This window comes from Triticum aestivum, chromosome 7A (genome assembly GCF_018294505.1).
Source record: "Triticum aestivum cultivar Chinese Spring chromosome 7A, IWGSC CS RefSeq v2.1, whole genome shotgun sequence".
Lineage (NCBI taxonomy): Eukaryota > Viridiplantae > Streptophyta > Magnoliopsida > Poales > Poaceae > Triticum > Triticum aestivum.
In genome coordinates this window covers 52,013,514-52,032,365 of record NC_057812.1, presented here as the reverse complement: position 1 = coordinate 52,032,365, position 18,852 = coordinate 52,013,514, and the positions used below count along the sequence as shown (strand labels likewise).

At 47.4% G+C, this 18,852-nt stretch overlaps 1 protein-coding gene and 1 non-coding gene across 2 annotated transcripts; both read right to left on the bottom strand.

Annotated features, from left to right (window-relative positions):
* Positions 1-2,606: 2,606 nt before the first annotated feature.
* Positions 2,607-4,029, bottom strand: LOC123150550 (uncharacterized). Its single transcript, XM_044570388.1, has 2 exons — positions 3,646-4,029; positions 2,607-3,494 (listed from the first exon to the last, which is right to left on the bottom strand). Exon 2 carries the CDS (start codon positions 3,290-3,292, stop codon positions 2,642-2,644), a length of 651 nt encoding a protein of 216 aa, XP_044426323.1. The 5' UTR covers positions 3,293-3,494; positions 3,646-4,029; the 3' UTR covers positions 2,607-2,641.
* Positions 4,030-16,029: 12,000 nt separating this feature from the next.
* Positions 16,030-16,101, bottom strand: TRNAD-GUC (transfer RNA aspartic acid (anticodon GUC)). Its single transcript has one exon. It is a non-coding gene; the product is annotated as a tRNA-Asp (tRNA).
* Positions 16,102-18,852: the final 2,751 nt, after the last annotated feature.

The following is an 18,852-nucleotide window of genomic DNA, read 5'->3' as shown; positions in this document are numbered from 1 at the left end:
TATTGCGTTTATTAATTTTGTTTTCATAATTAACCATTTTGTTCTCGACGTCGACGATGCCTATCCCGCATCCTCGTCGTCGCCTCGGCAGAGGACTCCTATATATGTATTCATGATGTATTATATGATGATCTTTGCTACAAACTACTACAAACTACAAATTTTAGGTGTTTTAGTTGTTATATGATGAACTTTGCTACAAATTACTATATATGTATTCGATGATGGATTATTAATTACCTATTAGGAAATGTCTGACGACGAAAGGGAATTCGCTATGTGCGAGTACTGTGAAGATAAGCGCAATCTGTGCGACAGGCCTCACTTGGTAGAAGGTCGGCGCTTCAGCATCAAGCTCCAAGAGACCTTCGGTGTTGAAACGGTACGCAACGACGATAAGTTTTTTTGTTATTTTTTGCACGACTTCTCTGCTCCTTCAACGTGTAATTTCCGTCTTCTATAATTCGACTAGCTTATCCCATGCCATGCAAGACGCTATGTCTTGGAGAAGATGGGTTTTGAAGATCATGAAAGAATGGAGACAAAGATAATTCAACTAAGGACCCATCATGGTTATGATTTTGCTGTAAATCTATACAATTCTGTGAACTCATCCAATTTTGGTTGCGTGAATTGTGAAGCCCTTTGCAAGGCGTATGATTTTCATGAGGGTATGCTTCTCACCTCCGATCTTGGTGATCCTGACATCGACGAAAATGATATGACCATTTGGGTCCTTGTTGACACGCTTCCAGTTCTACCGCTGTGTGAGTTTATTAAACATATTTACTAAGTAATTTATATTGTTTATTTCAAAATATTTGACAGTTTATTTCCATTGACATCTTATTTTCATTCTTCAAAAAATGTACGGAAAATGCTAGACAGAACCTACTACTACAATGATGAAGGACAATTAACTTATAAGGAGCAAGATGGTCTTATCGCATTTTTTACTGATATTGAGAATTACAATAGCTATTATCAAACTCCTCCACATTATGGTCAATACGTGCCACTAGTGCACGTGTTGAACTACGGTAACATCATTGGAGATATCATGGAAAGATTTTCAACTATTATGACATTCGTGCATCTTTTGCATAAATTCTTCTAAAACTAAACTATATTGCTAACTACAAAGTTATTACTGTGTTTTTGAACAAAAGTCCCGATGGATTGTGTGCCTCATCTGATGTTGACGAGAGGTCGCGTTAATGTTATGAGCTTACGGCCACCACGGCCAGGTCAGCCGCAGTATCCACACCACTCATGTCCATGCCGGATTTCTAAAAGCGAGAAAGCCATGATAATAGATGATTTCAAAAAATGTTTGAACCATCATAGAGAGCTACTTGGAAGCAACATTGTACGTAGGCCAAGACTTGGAGACAAGATGATCTCCGTTCTTTATTATGGAGAGTCAATTTTCCTTAATGCAGCGTCAATGCCTATCTTGTTTTATGATATTTTACCTAAGAGAGTGTAGAGTAGGTCCTATGAGAGGAGTAGGTCGTAGCTAGAATGTGTTATTATGTGCTACAATGTGTTAGAGTTGATAATGATGATGAGGAGCTGTGATTATGACTAGTGACCAACTTGTTATATGATGTCTCATTGACGAACATTGTTTGATGGTGATGACAAGTGGTAATAAATCTTTACCTACTAATAAAGCAGCTATCGCTTATATATGGTCATCCATCATTAGTACTTTTGCATAAAAGCCCTTGAAGTTTATATGAATCAACCCGCAGTCCAAGGTCAACCCGAACAGTTACGAGCGATAGAAAAAAAACACTCCCAATCGCATCTCCACCTCTAGCACTCCGCCACCCCCTGCCGCGAGCCGCCGGCCCCAGCCCCGCCGCAGCTCGCCGCCACCGCCTACCCCGCTGGAGACACTCGAGGCCGCGGCCATTGCCGGCTCCCACACCCGCGGGTCTCCGTCGCAAGCGGAGGCGAGGAGGTGGCGGGGTTCTTGGTGGTCGCCGGCGTGGCAAGGGCCGAAGGGGTCGCCGGCACGGGTGTCGGGCGCAGTCGGAGCAGAGGAACGCGGGCAGCGGCGCGGCGTAGGAAGGCGGGGCTGGTGCTGGAGCTTGAGGGCGCGGACGCCATAGCTCAGGGTGGACGCCACGAGCAGGCTTTTTGGCCCGCTCGTGGCCCGCTGAGGACCGGACCGATCGGTCTTGGCCCGCTGAATAAAGTGGCCGGTCCGGTTACCAAATATCAGCCTGAAAAAACTTCGGATCCGGTCCGGTTTTGGATCGGTCCCACACGGTTAACCGAAGCAGCGCAGCACACGATTCAGCGACGCGCGCATTCAGCGGTTATTCATTCCTTTTATTCCGTGCGATCCACACATCTCGGAGATCATGACCGATTCCTACCTCTACGCCTCCCCACGATCCTATTAACGCGTGCCACCGATCAGAGGCAGGCCAGAACATGTACGAGTCAATCTATTACAAATGAACGTGGACATATACGTGACATGCACTACTTATTTGTAACATGCACATTGTAAAAAAGGTAGATATGGCACATGCAACAAACCTGCAACGTGGAATCCTATCGAGGCAACAGAATTAACGTGACACAAAATAGGAAACAACGAGGAAACAAGTTTTTTTCTTTGGAATCAGGAGGCAACAAGAGCCACGCCAGGAACAGACCCGTGCCTATGGACTTCATCCTCTCGGGGGTCTTCGAACGCCTCGCCGACGCCCACCACCAAGAACTGGGGCACCAGCCAGAACGCGCTGAGCCTGATGGTGACGCCGCCGCCGGCACCGCTCGAGGTGTCCATGCGCTTCTTCTCGGCTAGCCTGGAGACGGCCATGCCGAGCGTGGCGAGGGCGAGGCCCGCGGCTATTTTCCCTCTCCTTCTCCTTCCCGTGCCCCCTAGACTCCTGCGGACGTGCGCCGCCGCTCGCCGTCGCCATGCACCGCCGCTCACCGTCGCCATATGCCTGCATGGGCGGTCCTCTCGGTCCGGCCCGAGCTTCACCACCATCGGTCCGGTGCCTGAAAAGAGGACCGCGGCGCTGGTCGGTCCGGTCCGGTTCGGCCCGCCGGCGGCCGGTCCAAACGGCGGCTCGGTCAGGGACCGGACCGGCCCGGACCGTGTCCACCTTGGCCCATGGCATGCGTCCAGATGACGGCAGAGGGCCAGGCGTGGCTTGGCTTGGTGTTGGAGCTTGATGGCGCGGCCGCCATGGCATGTGTACACTGTACAGATGACAGTAGAGGGCCAGGCGTGGCTTGGCGTCGCTAAGAGCCACGAGGTCATCGCTGCCGGCCTCCGTGCACCAGCTGCTGTAAACCCCCATGCGCCGTCGCCGTGGGACGTCTGCGTTCTGCTGCTCCATTGCCGGCACCTGTCCCTGTGCGGCGTGTGCGAACCCGCTGTGAACACCTGCCCCGTGTGCACGGCCACCAAGAACGCCTCGCTCCATGTCCTCCTTTCTTGACCATCCAACTCCGAGCCCCGGCTGGGATCAATAGGCGACAGTGGGCAAAGAAATTAAAACTGAGAAAGAAGATGATCTTAAAGTGAAATCAAAAGGAGGAAGATGGATGGATGGATGATAATGAAAAAAAGGATATGCCGCTGGTGAGCAATATAGGACCCTGTTACCCAACCTGGGATGCACGGCGGGGCAAAGCGGCGTCCCGCGGGAGGGGTGCGCATCGGCTTGGGCGTGCAGGCACGGGATGGCGGGTGAACTCCACCGAATCTAGGAATGGGGACAGCGCAGGCCGCAGATCCGGTGGCGCGAGCTCTTCGTAGAGACCGGCGGCGGCGGTTGGGGCCTACTTGAGGCGACCATGGCCCGTTCCTGTGGGAGGGAGTAGAGAGAGAGGGGGGATGAAACGGGAAGAATAAAAGCGAAAATAAAGAGGTTGCGAAGTGGGGCCGTGGTTCTCCGGCGAGGTTGCTGCCGCCGTCGGGCATCGATGCTGAATGAACGCCGCGGTGGGTGCAGCCGGCAGAGGCGGCGCATCCCGAGGAGGAGCTCGTCGGGGTTGGGGAATGGATGTTTCTTTATAGTATTATTGGGTTGTCGATGGCGTGTGGAACCATAACGCTGGAGCGCCAGCGAGGCATCTGGTTTCTTCTGGCTATCAACCAACGTGTTAGCGCTGGCGTGCACGCATGTTGAGCGGACAGATGAATACCTCTGAGTTCATTATACGCAGATACACACAAGATATTAGGTATAGATAGATTTTTTTTTATTTTGTGCTAAAAAGGTTATTTCTTGGATACAGAATCCATATATGTACGTGGATTCAAGTTCTATACATGCATCCTACAGAATTAGTGGTTCGTATTTTTTCGTGAAATCTGCTTATATAATTTTACAAAGTGTCTGCATACTTTAAAAAATGGTTCTGTAATTTAAAATGTGTTTGTGCTTTTTGAAAAAATACAAGATTTTTCAAAAAGTGCCTTTGCATTTTAAATTGTTTGTATTAGTTTTTAAAAAAGAGTTTATGTATTGAAATATTGTTCGCATTTTCTTAAAAAAATCACCCTTTTTAAAAATGTTCATGTAATTCTAAAAGTGTTTGCATGTTAAATAGTTTTGTAGTTTTAGAAAGGTTATGTGATTTAAGAAAGTGTCCGTGTGTTTTAAAAAGAAGATGTTAATGCATTCTAGAAAAAAATACAATTAAAAGCAAGTTGGATTATGAGGAACGATGTATGAAGTAGGTGCAGAGTGTAGCTCATGTAGGGCGGCCCTTAGGTCCAGCTCGACTAGATTAGTTTTATAAAAATTATAAATACCCCTTTGCTTTGGCGCGGTTTAATGATAAGTTTGTTGTGTGATGGCCAAGATCAAAGGGGATTTTTTTTTCCTTACCCACTTTGTGGGCCCTAAATTCCTGATTGATTTTTCTTTACAAACTGCTAATTGGAGCAGTCGAATAACCTGGGTTAATTTGTTTCTCGATCAATCCTGTGTAAGGTTAATGCGTAGTGTCTTTTCACGCATTTTCTCTTGACATCGAATTGATATGCATATTGCACTTGGTGAGAAATTTTTTAATAACTCACACCAATATACTAATTTAGATACCGTCAACAATCTAGACATTATCCTTCATCTGATTGTTTCGTTGGCCATACACCAAGATCTGTGCCATATGTGGACGTGAATCAGATGTTGCCAACTCTGACATCACTGGTGAGGTCATCAGAATAACATTCCAAAGAAAAAGTTTAGTGTCATTTTATTGTATCATTTTGTTAGCATCATCCTTACAAGTTTAGAGTAGCGAGCCTCCGAAGCTTCGTCTTTCATCTTTTTTTTCTCACCCATCATTTCATACTAATCATATTGGGCCGTTATATTTTTTTCTGCACTCCCGTTGCAACGCACGGGCATTTGTGCTAGTAATAATAATATAAAGCTTCTGGTCGTGCGTTGCAACGGAAAGACCCTTCTCTTTTCGGAAATTGAACCCACACTACCTACGTAAGTGGCTCTGGGGAAAACGATTCGGTAAAAAAAATCCCTTCCGCGTATCCTCTGTTTCTTGGTATTCAGACCGGCAGTTGGAGGTGGTCGCGGCGAACGGGTGGACGAGGTGGCGGAGCAGGGGCCCCGGCGAGTGGGGAGCTTGAGGCACAGCGCATCCTGGCGCCGCACGGGGACTACGAGCCGGAGGCGCACCTGTCACCCACCAGCGCAGACCCCAAGGCCGTGCCGACGAGGAAGGAGAGAATCAGGATGAGGAGGATGTCGCCGCGGCAGCGAAGGTAGCCAGCAGCCTGATGAGGCATCTACGGCCCAGCTTCTCCGGCGCGCCATCCGGAGATGGGACGGACGGATCGAGGCGAAGGACGATGGAGAGGTGGTTGGAGGCGGCGAGCTCCAAGGCAGGCGGGGTGATGCGGTTCTAGATGGACGACGACTTCGCGGGCGGCTGGGCCGAATGAGCTGCCGTGGCCCAAGCGGCGGACGAACGGGCGCTCCTCTCGTCGTCCTCCTCCCGACGGCAGGCCAGGCAGGCGGCAGGAGCTTCTCCGTTCTGCTTGGCGACCTCAAGGTCCCGCTATTCGGGGCGCTGCTCCAGCACAGCAGCAGAACGCGCCTCCAATGGCAGGGGCGGCCGCCGTGGTTTGAGGACGTGATGCGGGCGTCGACGGCTACCGCGCCCCGGAGGTGGTGGACGCGCGGCGACACTCTCTGGGCGTGCTCTTGCTGGATCTCCTCAATGGCAAGTCCCTGACGCACGCGTCGCTGCAGGATGGCGACGGCGGCACGCTGGACCTGCTGCGGTTGGTGCAGTCGGTGGTGCGCGAGGAGTGGACGGCCGAGGTGATTGGCGTGGAGCTGGTGCGGCTAGGCGCCACGCCGAGGAGAAGATGGACTCGCTACCGCTGGTACCGGCGAAGCTACGGCATAGCACGTCGCTGGCCTGGCCAGCAACCGGCGCTCCGCACACATCCCTGCCTGACGGCCCCCCCCATCACATAGATACACAAACACAACAGCGAGCTTCAGTTATCTGAATTTTCGGTTCAGTGTCCACAACAGCGAGCTTCAGTTATCTGAATTTTCAGTGCAGTGTCGTGATTTGGATGGACGCCCGAACACAACAGCGAGGCCAGCTTCAGTTCTCTAAATCTTCAGTGCAGTGTCGTGATTTGGATGGAATTGGAGACCGTGTCCTTCTCCAACATAAGTCAATTTCAAATGTAATTGAGTTCGAGTCTCTGTTCTTCTCCAAGGCAAAAGCATGTAGTTCCCGACCCGGATTGGACTTCGCTGTCATAAGGAGGGATCCTCGACCGGAACGTCCATCAGGCCGCGTCCCTCGACCAGAATCTTCATCAAATCCCATCACATTGCAACTTTCAGAGGAACATCCAATGTCGTTGGCGGAGGAAAATCATCCGTCCAGCCGTACTATGCCGAGTTCGCCGGCGGAAGAAGAACACCCGTCGAGCCCTCCATCGCCTGAGGCGGCTAGACCAGAGGTATTTCTCCCCATGAAAGTTACTACACCTGAGGCTAGCATGTTTGCATCTCTGAATTTTTTTTAGAGATTTGTTCAGGATTGTTTGTTGTCTGAACAAGACACATATCTGAAGATTCAGTATTGACTTACACCTTGGAGTTTACATCTGTTGTGGTGTTCCTTTATTCTAAACTGAACCATGCTAATCCGACCAAGTTTGGGCCTACACATAGTCAAAAGTTTGAGTGATAGTTATGTTCCAGTTGCATCTATATTCAGATTTCACAAAGGAACAAAGTTCCATGAAAAACAACCTGTTAGTGTGTTCCTTGACGTCATACACCTGAGCACCCCTACTGTTAGCACCAAAATTAGCATTATTCTTGGCATGTATATGGATGCTTTGTTTGCATGATTATTTGATTGAAGTAGGGCAGAATAACAGTAAACTGAACCATGAAATTTTAGAACCAGAAAGTAGGCATATACATCGTCATTAGCTCCATTTTCTGAAGTCGCTCCATGTTACTCCAGTTTTAGGTTCTGTCCAGTGATGTTCATCAGACATGTCACAGTGCGTGTATGCTCTAAGCGATAGGCAACGGACTATGGGGAACATATTTGTTTTTTATAATCATTTTCTGATTGTTGTTTTCCTGTAGGATATGTCATTACTTTTTTTAGTGGGTAGTGACTGCACTACCGAACTGACTATGATGTACTACCTCTGTTTCAACTGATTCCAGCTCAATGTGTCATCACTATCTAAATTATTTATTAGATGCTCAATGAAATTCAGAACTAAGCAATTTTTTCTTCTGTCTTTTCAGTGATGGGAGGTAGATTGAGCTGATAAATTTCTGCACCCACCTTGAGGTCCATAACGTTCTCCTAATTATATGCAGCCCAATTCGTATAGATGTATTTGTTTGAGGGAGAGGACTATCTGTGATCAGAAGCAACAGCATGTCTGTATGTGATCATCATGTGTGCGAGAGATGGCAGGAGTATGTGATGTGTATTTCTGTGTACACTACTGAAATTTGAGATGGGCTCTAAGCCCATATAGCAATTTCTGAAAAATCTCTAAGGGCCATGTGGGTTATATGACACTAGGTGTAGTGGGAAGTTTAGTCCCAACCCGCTAGTGGAAGGAGAGTTGGAGTGGTTTATAAGGGTTTCTCTTCTACATCCTATTGGAGCTTGAGAAGAGAAGAGGCCCTCGCGCACTCCTCCTCCGCCACCCGCCTCGTCACGACGCGACGCGACGCGGGTTGCGGGATTAAGCTGAGCCGAGCTCACACCTACGCGCTTATTTTTGCCAGTCACTAACGGAGAGTTCTCTGACAGCTGGGCCACGATCTGAGACGTCGGATTATGGGCTGTCACGGACTCGGACGTGGGTCGAGCCCACGTCTCCCACGCGGCCCTAGCCTCCACGAACAGATCACATCTGCTCCACTCGCACGCCCATCGTCGTTCCCTTGCTGCTGCTGCCGCCGGTGACTCCATCCCGTCCGTCGCGTACACGGTCGACGGGAGAGCAGGTCTCCGAAACCACGCCCTTCTGGTTCCTGTACGGGGTGAGGGGCGAATAGGTTTTTGGGCAGCGATTACCCGACTGCTCGCTTCCGATCGTCTACTTCCTCTACATCCGCGTCGCCTTCATCATCACCATGTCCATCGACGCTGAACGTGCCGCCGCCGAGAAAGCTGAAGCCGACAAGAAGGCCGCCGAGGACGCCGCTGTCGCCACCAAAGCCGCGGCCTCTGCATGGCCTGCTGGAGGGTATAACTCGTTTATCCTGCTCCTACTGTTTTCTGTTTTAGCCATGCTAGCGTTATATGTAGATCTTTCTGCAATTAGCGTAGTATGTGCTAGCTTGACTGAATATTAGTATGTGTTTACTTGTGTCAATGTCATGCTAGTGATTTACTCGTCGATTAATTTAATCGAGAAATTGCCTATTTACTCAACAATCCAAAAACCTATTCTGTGTAGGAATTTTTCGGCAAGTGGCTTTGCCGCTGCACTGAAACCGGATAAGTTTACTGGTACATACTTTAAGCGTTGGCAGACTAAGACCACGTTATGGCTCACGGCTATGAACGTGTTCTGGGTCACCGGTGTCTCCACGGGAACGATTGCTCCTGAATAGGAGAAGGCGTTCAAGGAGGCTACCGTTGTGTTTCTCGGAGCAGTTCTTAGCGTGATCGGAGATAAACTGGTCGATGCATATTTACATATGCATGTCTCCAAGGACTTGTGGGAGGCGCTCGAATCTAAATTCGGGGCCGCCGATGCAGGGAGCGAGATGTATATTATAGAGCAGTTCCACGATTACAAGATGGTTGAAAACCGTCCTGTATTGGAGCAGGCTCATGAGATAATATGCATTGTTAAGGAGCTTGAACTTCTTAAGTGCGAGTTACCGGGCAAGTTTGTCGCGGGCTGCATAATTGCTAAGCTCCCTAATTCCTGGAGGAACTTTGCCACCACTCTGAAACATCAGAGGTGTGAATTCTCTGTGAAGAATGTCATTGGCCATCTGAGTGTTGAGCAGAATTCGAGGGCAAAAGACTCGCATGAAAAAGGGACCGAAGGGACTTCTGTCGCCAACATGGTGAACCAGAGAAACCATAACTCCCACAAGCCCAAGGGAAAGAACGGTGTCCAACAGAATACCAACTTTAAGAAGAAGGGTAAGAAGACCTTCAAGAAGAACAAGAAGGATGAGGGCTACTTTACTTGTGGTTCGGTTGAACATTGGGCCAACAAGTGCCCAAACAAGTACAAGAAGCCAGGACAGGACTCCAAATCTGTCAACATGATTGTGGGCAACAATGAGAATGGTGCATCTGGGTACGGTAATTTATTTACTGTTTTTTATGTTTTTAATGTGCAATAAGTACATGAAGCCAGGACACGAGGCAATGATAGCACAACTTAAGTGTGTGAACATATCAATATAAAATGATTGGCCGGATTATGTTTTTTATGCATTCTAGAAGTGGCATTTCCGTGAAATTAAAAACTAGCTTTACATTTTTCTCGGAACAATTTGTGAAATTTTATTGGAGAATATTTTTCTCCTTTTGCATCGTTCGTTGCCCATTCGTCATGTTCTGCTCCTGTTTGTCATGAGTAATGTGATGTGTTGAAATAGAGGACGTAAACTTGTGGGGGCTTTTAGCCATGGGGCTATTGGGCTAGAGTCATGTGATATATTTTTCTCCCGTTGCAACGCACGGGCCCTTTTGCTAGTATATGATTCAAATATTTAGTACTAGTATTAGCCCAAAAAGAAATAGTAATAAAGAGGATTTTTGCGAGGATGAAAGAAAGTTCAGTATAAGCAAAAAAAAATCACATATTATTAAATCAATTAGGTTTGTAGCTAATCTTGTATGATATGGATGTATCTCTTAGCTAGATAAATCCATTAGAAAGAGAAAAAAAAGAATCATGCTTGCCTGTATCTGCATGCATGCGTGTGCATGCTAGTACCAGCGACCACCTACACACACGCGTAACGGCAGAGGCATGCACGCACGCGCAACGCTCTCGCTGGTGAGGGTGTCGGAACTCGGAAGACAGACGTCTGGCTGGAGATCCTGGCGCGCATGCTCGGCTTTGCCGACCTCTTGCGGTGCGCAGCCACTGCTCCTCCCTCTTCGGCTTCCTCCTCCGGAAGCGGCGCCACGGTGGGGAAGGTAGGCCGGCCGGTGTCGAGCGTCGTCCATGTGCCTTTGTTACTGGTTCTTCCACTATTTGGACAGCAGGGAGGAACATAAATAAAAAGGTGTGCAAGGAACAGCGGCTCACCTGATAAACTGTGCGGTGCTTGGCTGCAACTGGGAAGAACGGAGGCGACCACGAACTTGGCAGCGGTCTACAACGGCGAGGATGACGACAATAAATGGAGCTCTGCATAGGATCAAACGGTCCTAGTCAGGTAGGTGCGAAGGTCCCCAAGATCATCCCAAAGATATGATGGACGAAAAGCGCTCGACGCCAGGGCCGGCCCTATGTTTTGGGAGGCCCTAGACGAACTCGACGACATGAGCCCTCCAAGTCCTAAGACCATCCATATATATATATATATATATATATATATATATATATATATATATATATATATATATATATATATATATATATATATATATATATATATATATATATATAATTTGTGTGTGTGTGTGTGTGTTTGCGTGATACATATATATAACTTCATTTGCATAATACTAAAAGTAAACTTTCAACCACACATCTTTAGTTTGAAATTTGACTACAATAGTTGTTGGACAATGCAAAATAAAACAAACGTGACATGATTACCTCAAATAGGAAACAAATTTATTTGCTCCTCTGTATACATTCGCAATCTTCATTGACCTTAACATCTGAATTTTCATGCTCGGGATTAGTTCCTTGCCTATGTTCTTCACTGACATCAACAATACTTGAAGATGTAAAATACTTTGTCAAAGAACCCTTCAGTGGTTGAATTTTCAGATGTATTTCTTTCTTTCTTTTCTTTTTTCAGCACCCGACAAATGCTTCTTAGGCAACATGGCATGCTAATGTCCTAATATTATGAAGCAAAGAGTAGACAACGAATTAGATTTTTATAGATCGGATGATCAGAACCCTAAACATGTACACAAAATGACAAAAAATTAGGATGGTTGAATACATACTATGAAAGATTGAATCAGAAAATTATACATCAAAAAATAGATACTTCATGGGATGAATAGTTCAATATACGTACTAAAGAAACTATTGAAATTGGAGATGGATGAATGGATTAAGAACATCCGAACATGGATATTGGGTACAGACCTGTGTTCGCATACATATGTATTTCCGTATTGCTCGAAGGCCGAGTTGTCGGATTGCTGCGTGCCGCGGCAGCAACGAGCGGCTGAGGCACCAAGCGAGGAACGACGGGGCGACGGGCTGATGAGACGACGAACAAGAATCGACGAGCGACGAATGGGAAAAGTTAGATTATTTTCGAGAAGAAAGGGAAAGCCAGACATTCCGATTGATTTGTTTAACACATGCGCGTGCATCGAGTGGCTGTGACTTGCGTGCATGACGCTTCGCTACGCATTACCAGGCGATCCGATGGGGCGAGCTCATCTTGCTTTCTTCCTCTCATAATTTTTCCCGTGTCTATTTTTTTGCTGGGCTATACTATATGTGTACTACATCCTGGGCCCCCCTCCGGCCTGGGCCCTGGGCCATCGCCCCTCTGCCCATGCCCCAGGGCCGGCCCTGCTCGACGCTCATGGTTGCAGCGGGCGCTCGGCTCGATCAAGTTGAGCCACTGTTAGTATCAAGAAGATGATTGGGAGAGAAGACATGATTGCAAGGGAAGGGGAAAAGACTCCACTAAACACATCTAGTGATCGGCATTAAAATCAGAACTTGCAATGGAAGAAGAAAAGGCTCCACTAAACAGGTTCGTATTTTCATTTAAAATCATTGCATTGATAGTGGGCCTAGTGGCCGGCCAACCGTGGATGCATGGCATAGATCAATGCTACTACATATACATGGAAGAGAGAAACTCGATTCACACGTGAGCGTGTATGAGTGGAATGCATGCAGGAGGTGGGTGGAGAATTGATGGTATGGCACATTGCTGAGGTGGATAGGCTGCATGTCAAGAGAAATATGTTAATGGGGATGAATTATTTAGGTATTATAGATGCTAGTAGGCGGGGTAGGTTAAACGCCACATGAATCATACACCACGGAAGCATAGCAAACTGCCATGCAATAAACAAATGGTGAACCGTTTCCTCCTGGTCAAACAAACAACATTGTTTACTGCCTTGTCACTTGCGCTTTGCCAGCTTATCTTTCGTGAGAATAACACCCCCTATGGACTAAACACATGCAAATTTTAGCCTTTGGTGGTACTTTGGTTTAATAGATACACTTTGAACGAAAGACTAGCCTAGAATTAATTAAATCCATATACATGGTCTAATAAAACATGTGTCACTCATTAATTAAGTGACCTCATCAACCTGCATACTAAATATAGCCTAGCAGTCCATCTATCCCTGATCCATAGCTCACATGAACTTCAAGGAGACATCCCAATAGTATACTCACAAAAGCATCCTTACATTGCACAATTTTGTACATACATGGATATTGCAGGGCTAAAGGTGTATCCCTATTAAGATATCCTCTCCAATTCTCATGGTTCGACCATCTTCAACTTTAAGGCTACCCCTATTAAAGAAAGCAACTTTTATTCTCATCAACACTTGAAAGTGAACATTCAAGCATCAGTGGAGTTTGGGTGGTGAGAGCCAAGCAGGGTGAATATCATGCCATGTTAAGCAGCCTGGATATGGTGATCTTGGTCGAAAAGAAGAGCGGCATGGCTCTAGTGTCTACGGTGCTTTATTGGGGCACATGAGGGCCTTCAAGGCTAGCTTCTGGTCGCAAGTTTGGGCATGAACATGTGAGAGCCTAAGAGAGACCAAACTCAACAGTGCATTTATTTCTTGTTGCTTATAATTTTTCGGAAAGGAGGTTGAAACACCTCGGCTTCTGCATCATTGTGATGCACACAATCATTTTTTATTAATTATTACATGGAGTACTTACCAAATGAACCATGTACGAACCATTACAAGATACAAAATTTGCACCTATGACTAAGTCGACTTGTTCGGTAGCAACGCCTTCAAGAAGGGATAAACCTCCTTGCACCATAGTCATCACGCCTGATCGTAGATGACCTGGACCAAGATTTGTATCATGGTTGCCAAGACTGGTCAATGAAGACCAGAATAACAACAAGTAGACAACACCTTCAACAAAGTGACGGCACAAGTTTGTTGTTGTTGAGCCCGATCAATAAAGGACACGACAAGAGTTTTCACTCTTGATATGAAGTGGTGTTCCAGTCAGCATCTTGATGCTAGATCATTTGATAGTCACATCTACCAGTACTCCATGCTAGGCCGAAAAGGCACTGATCAATAAAGGACACGACAAGAGTTTTCACTCCTGATATGAAGTGGTGTTCCAATCAGCATCTTGATGATAGATTATTCGATAGTCACATCTGCCCGTACTCCACACTAGGCCGAAAACGCATTTGCTGCTTGGACTTGAGACAAACAAAATCAGACCATAGATTTCATTACAAAATATTGTGAAAACATTCCTAATTATATGTTGGTTCTTTCTACTTACATACAAGGAAGATGCGACTCGGTGCCAGAAATATGTCAAGTCGTGGTACATTTGTGTAAAAAGGAAAACAAACTAATTAGATAAATTGCGCAATCAACATCTCATCTGGAACCAACCAACTCACTGTATGTACCTTTAATACTAGATTAGTTGAATATTTCACACACACAAAAATAATACTAGTTGAATATTAGGACATCCATGTAAAAATATTTGGCCATAGGTAGCTTGCCTGGTCACTGACAGTGGCTCTGTCAAAATGTACACGAGATTACATATGAAGGGAACAAAATCAGGCAATCAACCTCGCTATCGCTAACTAGTCAAGACACCTAGTCGATGATTACGGGTCATTCACTCCATCGACGCTGATCACGGTTAGCATTCTTAACGCATTTGTGACCGTCACGGCAATCTGTGATCGATTCATCCAGATCTTGCTGAATTGCTGGTAAAACGGTACTACGTACCTCACTAAATTAATATAAGACATTTTACCGAAAAAGGGTTTTTCCTGCTTTGTATTTCAAAGCAACCAACACCGTACACATAGCATTGCTGGGTGAGCAGCACATCAAACCCCCAAAAAAATTGCCAACAACGGCAGCTCGACAAAGTGCGGATGACCCGTCACCGCGGCGCTCTCAGGAAACAAACCACCACAGCCCGAGGCTCCAATCCGATCCGTCATGTACCAAGCAGCACCTCCAAAAAGGGATGCGACACCAATGACGTTGCTGCTCGGACATATCCTAGGGATTCCCCCGGCGCGCTGAGGGAAATGGAGGATGGCTATCATCGACATCCTCCAGGAAGGAATGGTGGAACCCACCGGTGTCACCGTATCGAAGGCGGACGAACCGACAAGGATTTCTCGTGGCGTTTTAGATCACTAGAGGGAGTAACATGCACAGAAATACTTGAACAAATCATCATCATGTAATGTGCTAGTGCTAAACAGTTTGAGAACTGTCTGACAGACAGCATCTGATGCAACACTGAAGAGCAAAGGCGTGCTGGTCGGGCAGGTGTGACCATTGGTCGATTTAATGCGGGAGCTCTGAAACATGCATCACAAGACGAGTTCAGGCGTGTTGCACGCTCTTGAGTTGAGAGACGGGTTGAATGGGTAGCTACTCATGGAAGCAGAAAAATGATGCATGGAGACGGAGTACTAGTGTTGATTTACTTTCCTTTTTTAAGAATCTACTAGTGTTGGTCTACTGATAGATATAACTTGCATAATGAAATGTACAGAGTGACGGAAGAGAAACTGGTATGCTAAAACAAACACTTGGTTGGGATATGTTCATGCCACTGGTCAGCAGAAAGTGAACATGCCGCTGGCTCCCTGCCCAATTTACATCTCAGTGAACTAAGGGAAGGGGAATGATTGATTGATTACAGGACATTATGATGATCAGCTCCTCAGTGGCACCAACAATATCTGATGCCGTAGCATCTCGGTTGGGCTGTTCTTTCGCAGGTCGACGGGCCGAGAACAAAGGAGCAGCAGCAGTACGTGCTTCACCCTTGGTTTGTGTCACGACGACAAAATGTCCATGGGCAATGGGTTTGGGGAGGACGCGATAAGATCGCACCGCTATTCTTTGAGACACCTTGATGACCGATGGGCGTAGTACGTACGTGCCGACATGCGTGTCGCCTGAATTATTGGGGCCGGCGGCGATCGCTACGTACGTGACGGCGACATGTATACGTGATACTCCTCCACCTGCCGGCGTTACCCGTGATACAGTAGGCACGTACTCCGTCACGTGTGGATGGATCTTTTTTACGTGAAACGGAAAGAAAAAAAACGCCGTTGCCGGGGATCGAACCCGGGTCACCCGCGTGACAGGCGGGAATACTTACCACTATACTACAACGACTTGGGTGCAAAACCATTTTGACTGTTCATTCACATCCTTGTTCATGCAAACCTATCAGCTCAGTTCACTGGTCGACATCCAGTGGGTCACATCCAAGCTAGATGGCGGGCGGGCGACCCAACCGGGCCACGTACGGTGTACTACTGGCTAAGAGCATCTCCAACAGCCGCGCTAAACAAGCACCGCGCCGTAAATTTGTTCATTTTAGCGCGCACACAATTGATAGAGTGACTTCAGCGGGCGCGGCATATAGGGTTGGACGCACGGTCCGAATCGCCAACACGCGCTGTGTATTTAGGGCGTCCGCTTTCGCGCGCGGCACACTCGAGCGCTGGCGTCGCACTCTCTCCTCCGCGCCACCTTCGCCCAATGCGCGCCGGCGCCGCCGAGCTGGATCCGATGGACGCACACGCCGGCACCCCAGATGAATCGGAGGAAGATGAGGACGAAGACGAGGACGAGGACGAGCTGGACCCGATGAATCGGAGGAAGACGAGGACGAGGCTTTATGTGTATTTCGTTTGTGTCATGAACTTGGTTGGATGAACTTGTGGGCACGAATTTGAACTTGTGGACATGAACTTTTATTCTCTAACTTGTTTGTGTGAAATTTTATGCCATGTTCATTGCATTTTGAATGTTTGAAATCCATTTTGTGTCACAAAAATGCAGCATATGGCACGCGCCAGCGAGTCACGCACGCTGCATTTTAGCGCGGCTGCTGGAGGCAGGGCTGCCCGCCGCGCCAAATCAGACGATGGGCGCACGGCAAAGTAGTTTTTAACCCGCGGCGCGTTGGGCAACTGTTGGAGATAATCTAAGATGAGCCACGTACGGTGTGCTACAGATTAGAATGAGCCACGTACTACTGGTTAAGATCTGCAGTACTAGTGGTTAAGATGAGCCACGTACGGTGTGCTACGGGGCGCTCTCTCTCCGCTGAACCTGTCAGTTCGGTTCAGTGGTCGACAGCCAGTGGGTCACGTCCAAGCTGGATGGCGGGCGACCCAACCGGGGTGGAGCCTACTGGACGACAGGAAGCGTCGGCGAGAGCGGAGACCCGATCGATGCCCAACAAGTTGCATCATGGAACACATGCCTGATCTGACGTGCCTCCCCTCTAATCAAAAGACAGAAGACGAAGTATCTCGGGTTGACAGTTCTTTCGCAGATGTACATGGATCGGCTGATGATCCGACGCAGAGAACAGGACGAGAACAGGGAGCAGCATATTATTTGCCTCGTCGTCGGTAGTGGCAGCTCATCGTGGCCGGGTCAGGAGCCTCTCTCAAATCACGATGACAAGATGACCATGGCCATGGGGTGGGGGATGGACATGATTGCAGAGGTTTCTTTCGGACACCTCGACGTGCCGATTGGCGTGTCGCCTCGATTATTGGGGGGCTGCGATCCGTTCGTAGGTGACAGGGGCATATATAGTCTACGTGATACGTACCCGTGTTGCCCGATAAGTACGTGGTAGATTAAATAGCTCGATCATCTCGGCGTGGATTCAAAGAGCTTCTGCTGATTAATCTGATCGTAAGACAGATGTGTGCATCCCACTGACGCAGAGGCCGAACGTGTCAACCTCTTCTAAAAAAACATAAGCTGATATGTCTCCCTTACCGTATCAGTTCAGTGGTAGGCAACCAATGGTAACATTCCAACGCAACCCGGCCTCTCGCCATTGGGTGAAGCCTAGATAAGCTACGAAATGTCCGAAAGAAATGAAACAGGAGAAGCAAGAATTATTACCATGGAGTATCTAATGCAACTACATTTGGGATGTTTTTCCTTTTTTTGCGGGTTACATATTGGATACTACTACATTTGTGCACCCGTGCATCAGCCTTCATGTCGGCCATGTGGAGCTGCCAGATTGACTGATTGGAGTGATTAATTTGAGGTACCACGTTGCACCTTGCTCGCCCAGCTGCTACCAGATCAATCAGCCATGGTGGTGGGCCTGGTCGTCTTTTAAGATACCAGACTAATGATGTCGTGAAATTGTCACGGCAGATGTTCTAGCAACAGGACTTAATCATAGGGCCATCGCAACTAGAAAGCTTAAAGGGGTTAATCGGGACAAAGGACACGAGAGGTTTAATACTAGTTCGGCCCCTTATGATGAAGGTAAAAGCCTACATCTAGTTGTGTTGATATTGCTGGGGTTTCAATCACCAAGAGACTAGTTCACCGGCTTGGTTATCGATCTCTTGTTTCTTGCCCTAAGTCGCCACCGGGTCGTCCCCTTATATACACGGGTTGACGCCTGGTGGCCTACAAAGTCCCGGCCGGCTCATACAGCGTGTCCGGCTCAGTGACTTCTTTTACATGCCTTTCCTTACAAGTCTTTCCTTACATACGGCGGTTTACAATATTTGGGCCTTAAGCCACCTCTAGGCCTTAGGCCTTCTATAAGCTTTAATAAACTATCGCCTTGAATGTTTATTGGGCTTCCTTTGTGACCCGCCATTGGGGCTGACCCGGCCTCTCCTGAGCGGGTCATAGCTGATAGCTATATGCCCAACATTAGTCCCCAGATTGATTTTGAACTTTGTTCTTTGTCAATCTTCAACACTTAAACAAAAATCCATCTTCTTATCCTCGCAGAAGTTTTTGTAACCCGCCATGACGTCATCTCTTGAAAACACGAAAAACTTTTATGACGGCATCTCTCAACGGATCATCATCTTTAATGCCTTCTGAGAATCGAAGCGTCTGTTTAGTTGGATAACCATTATTCGG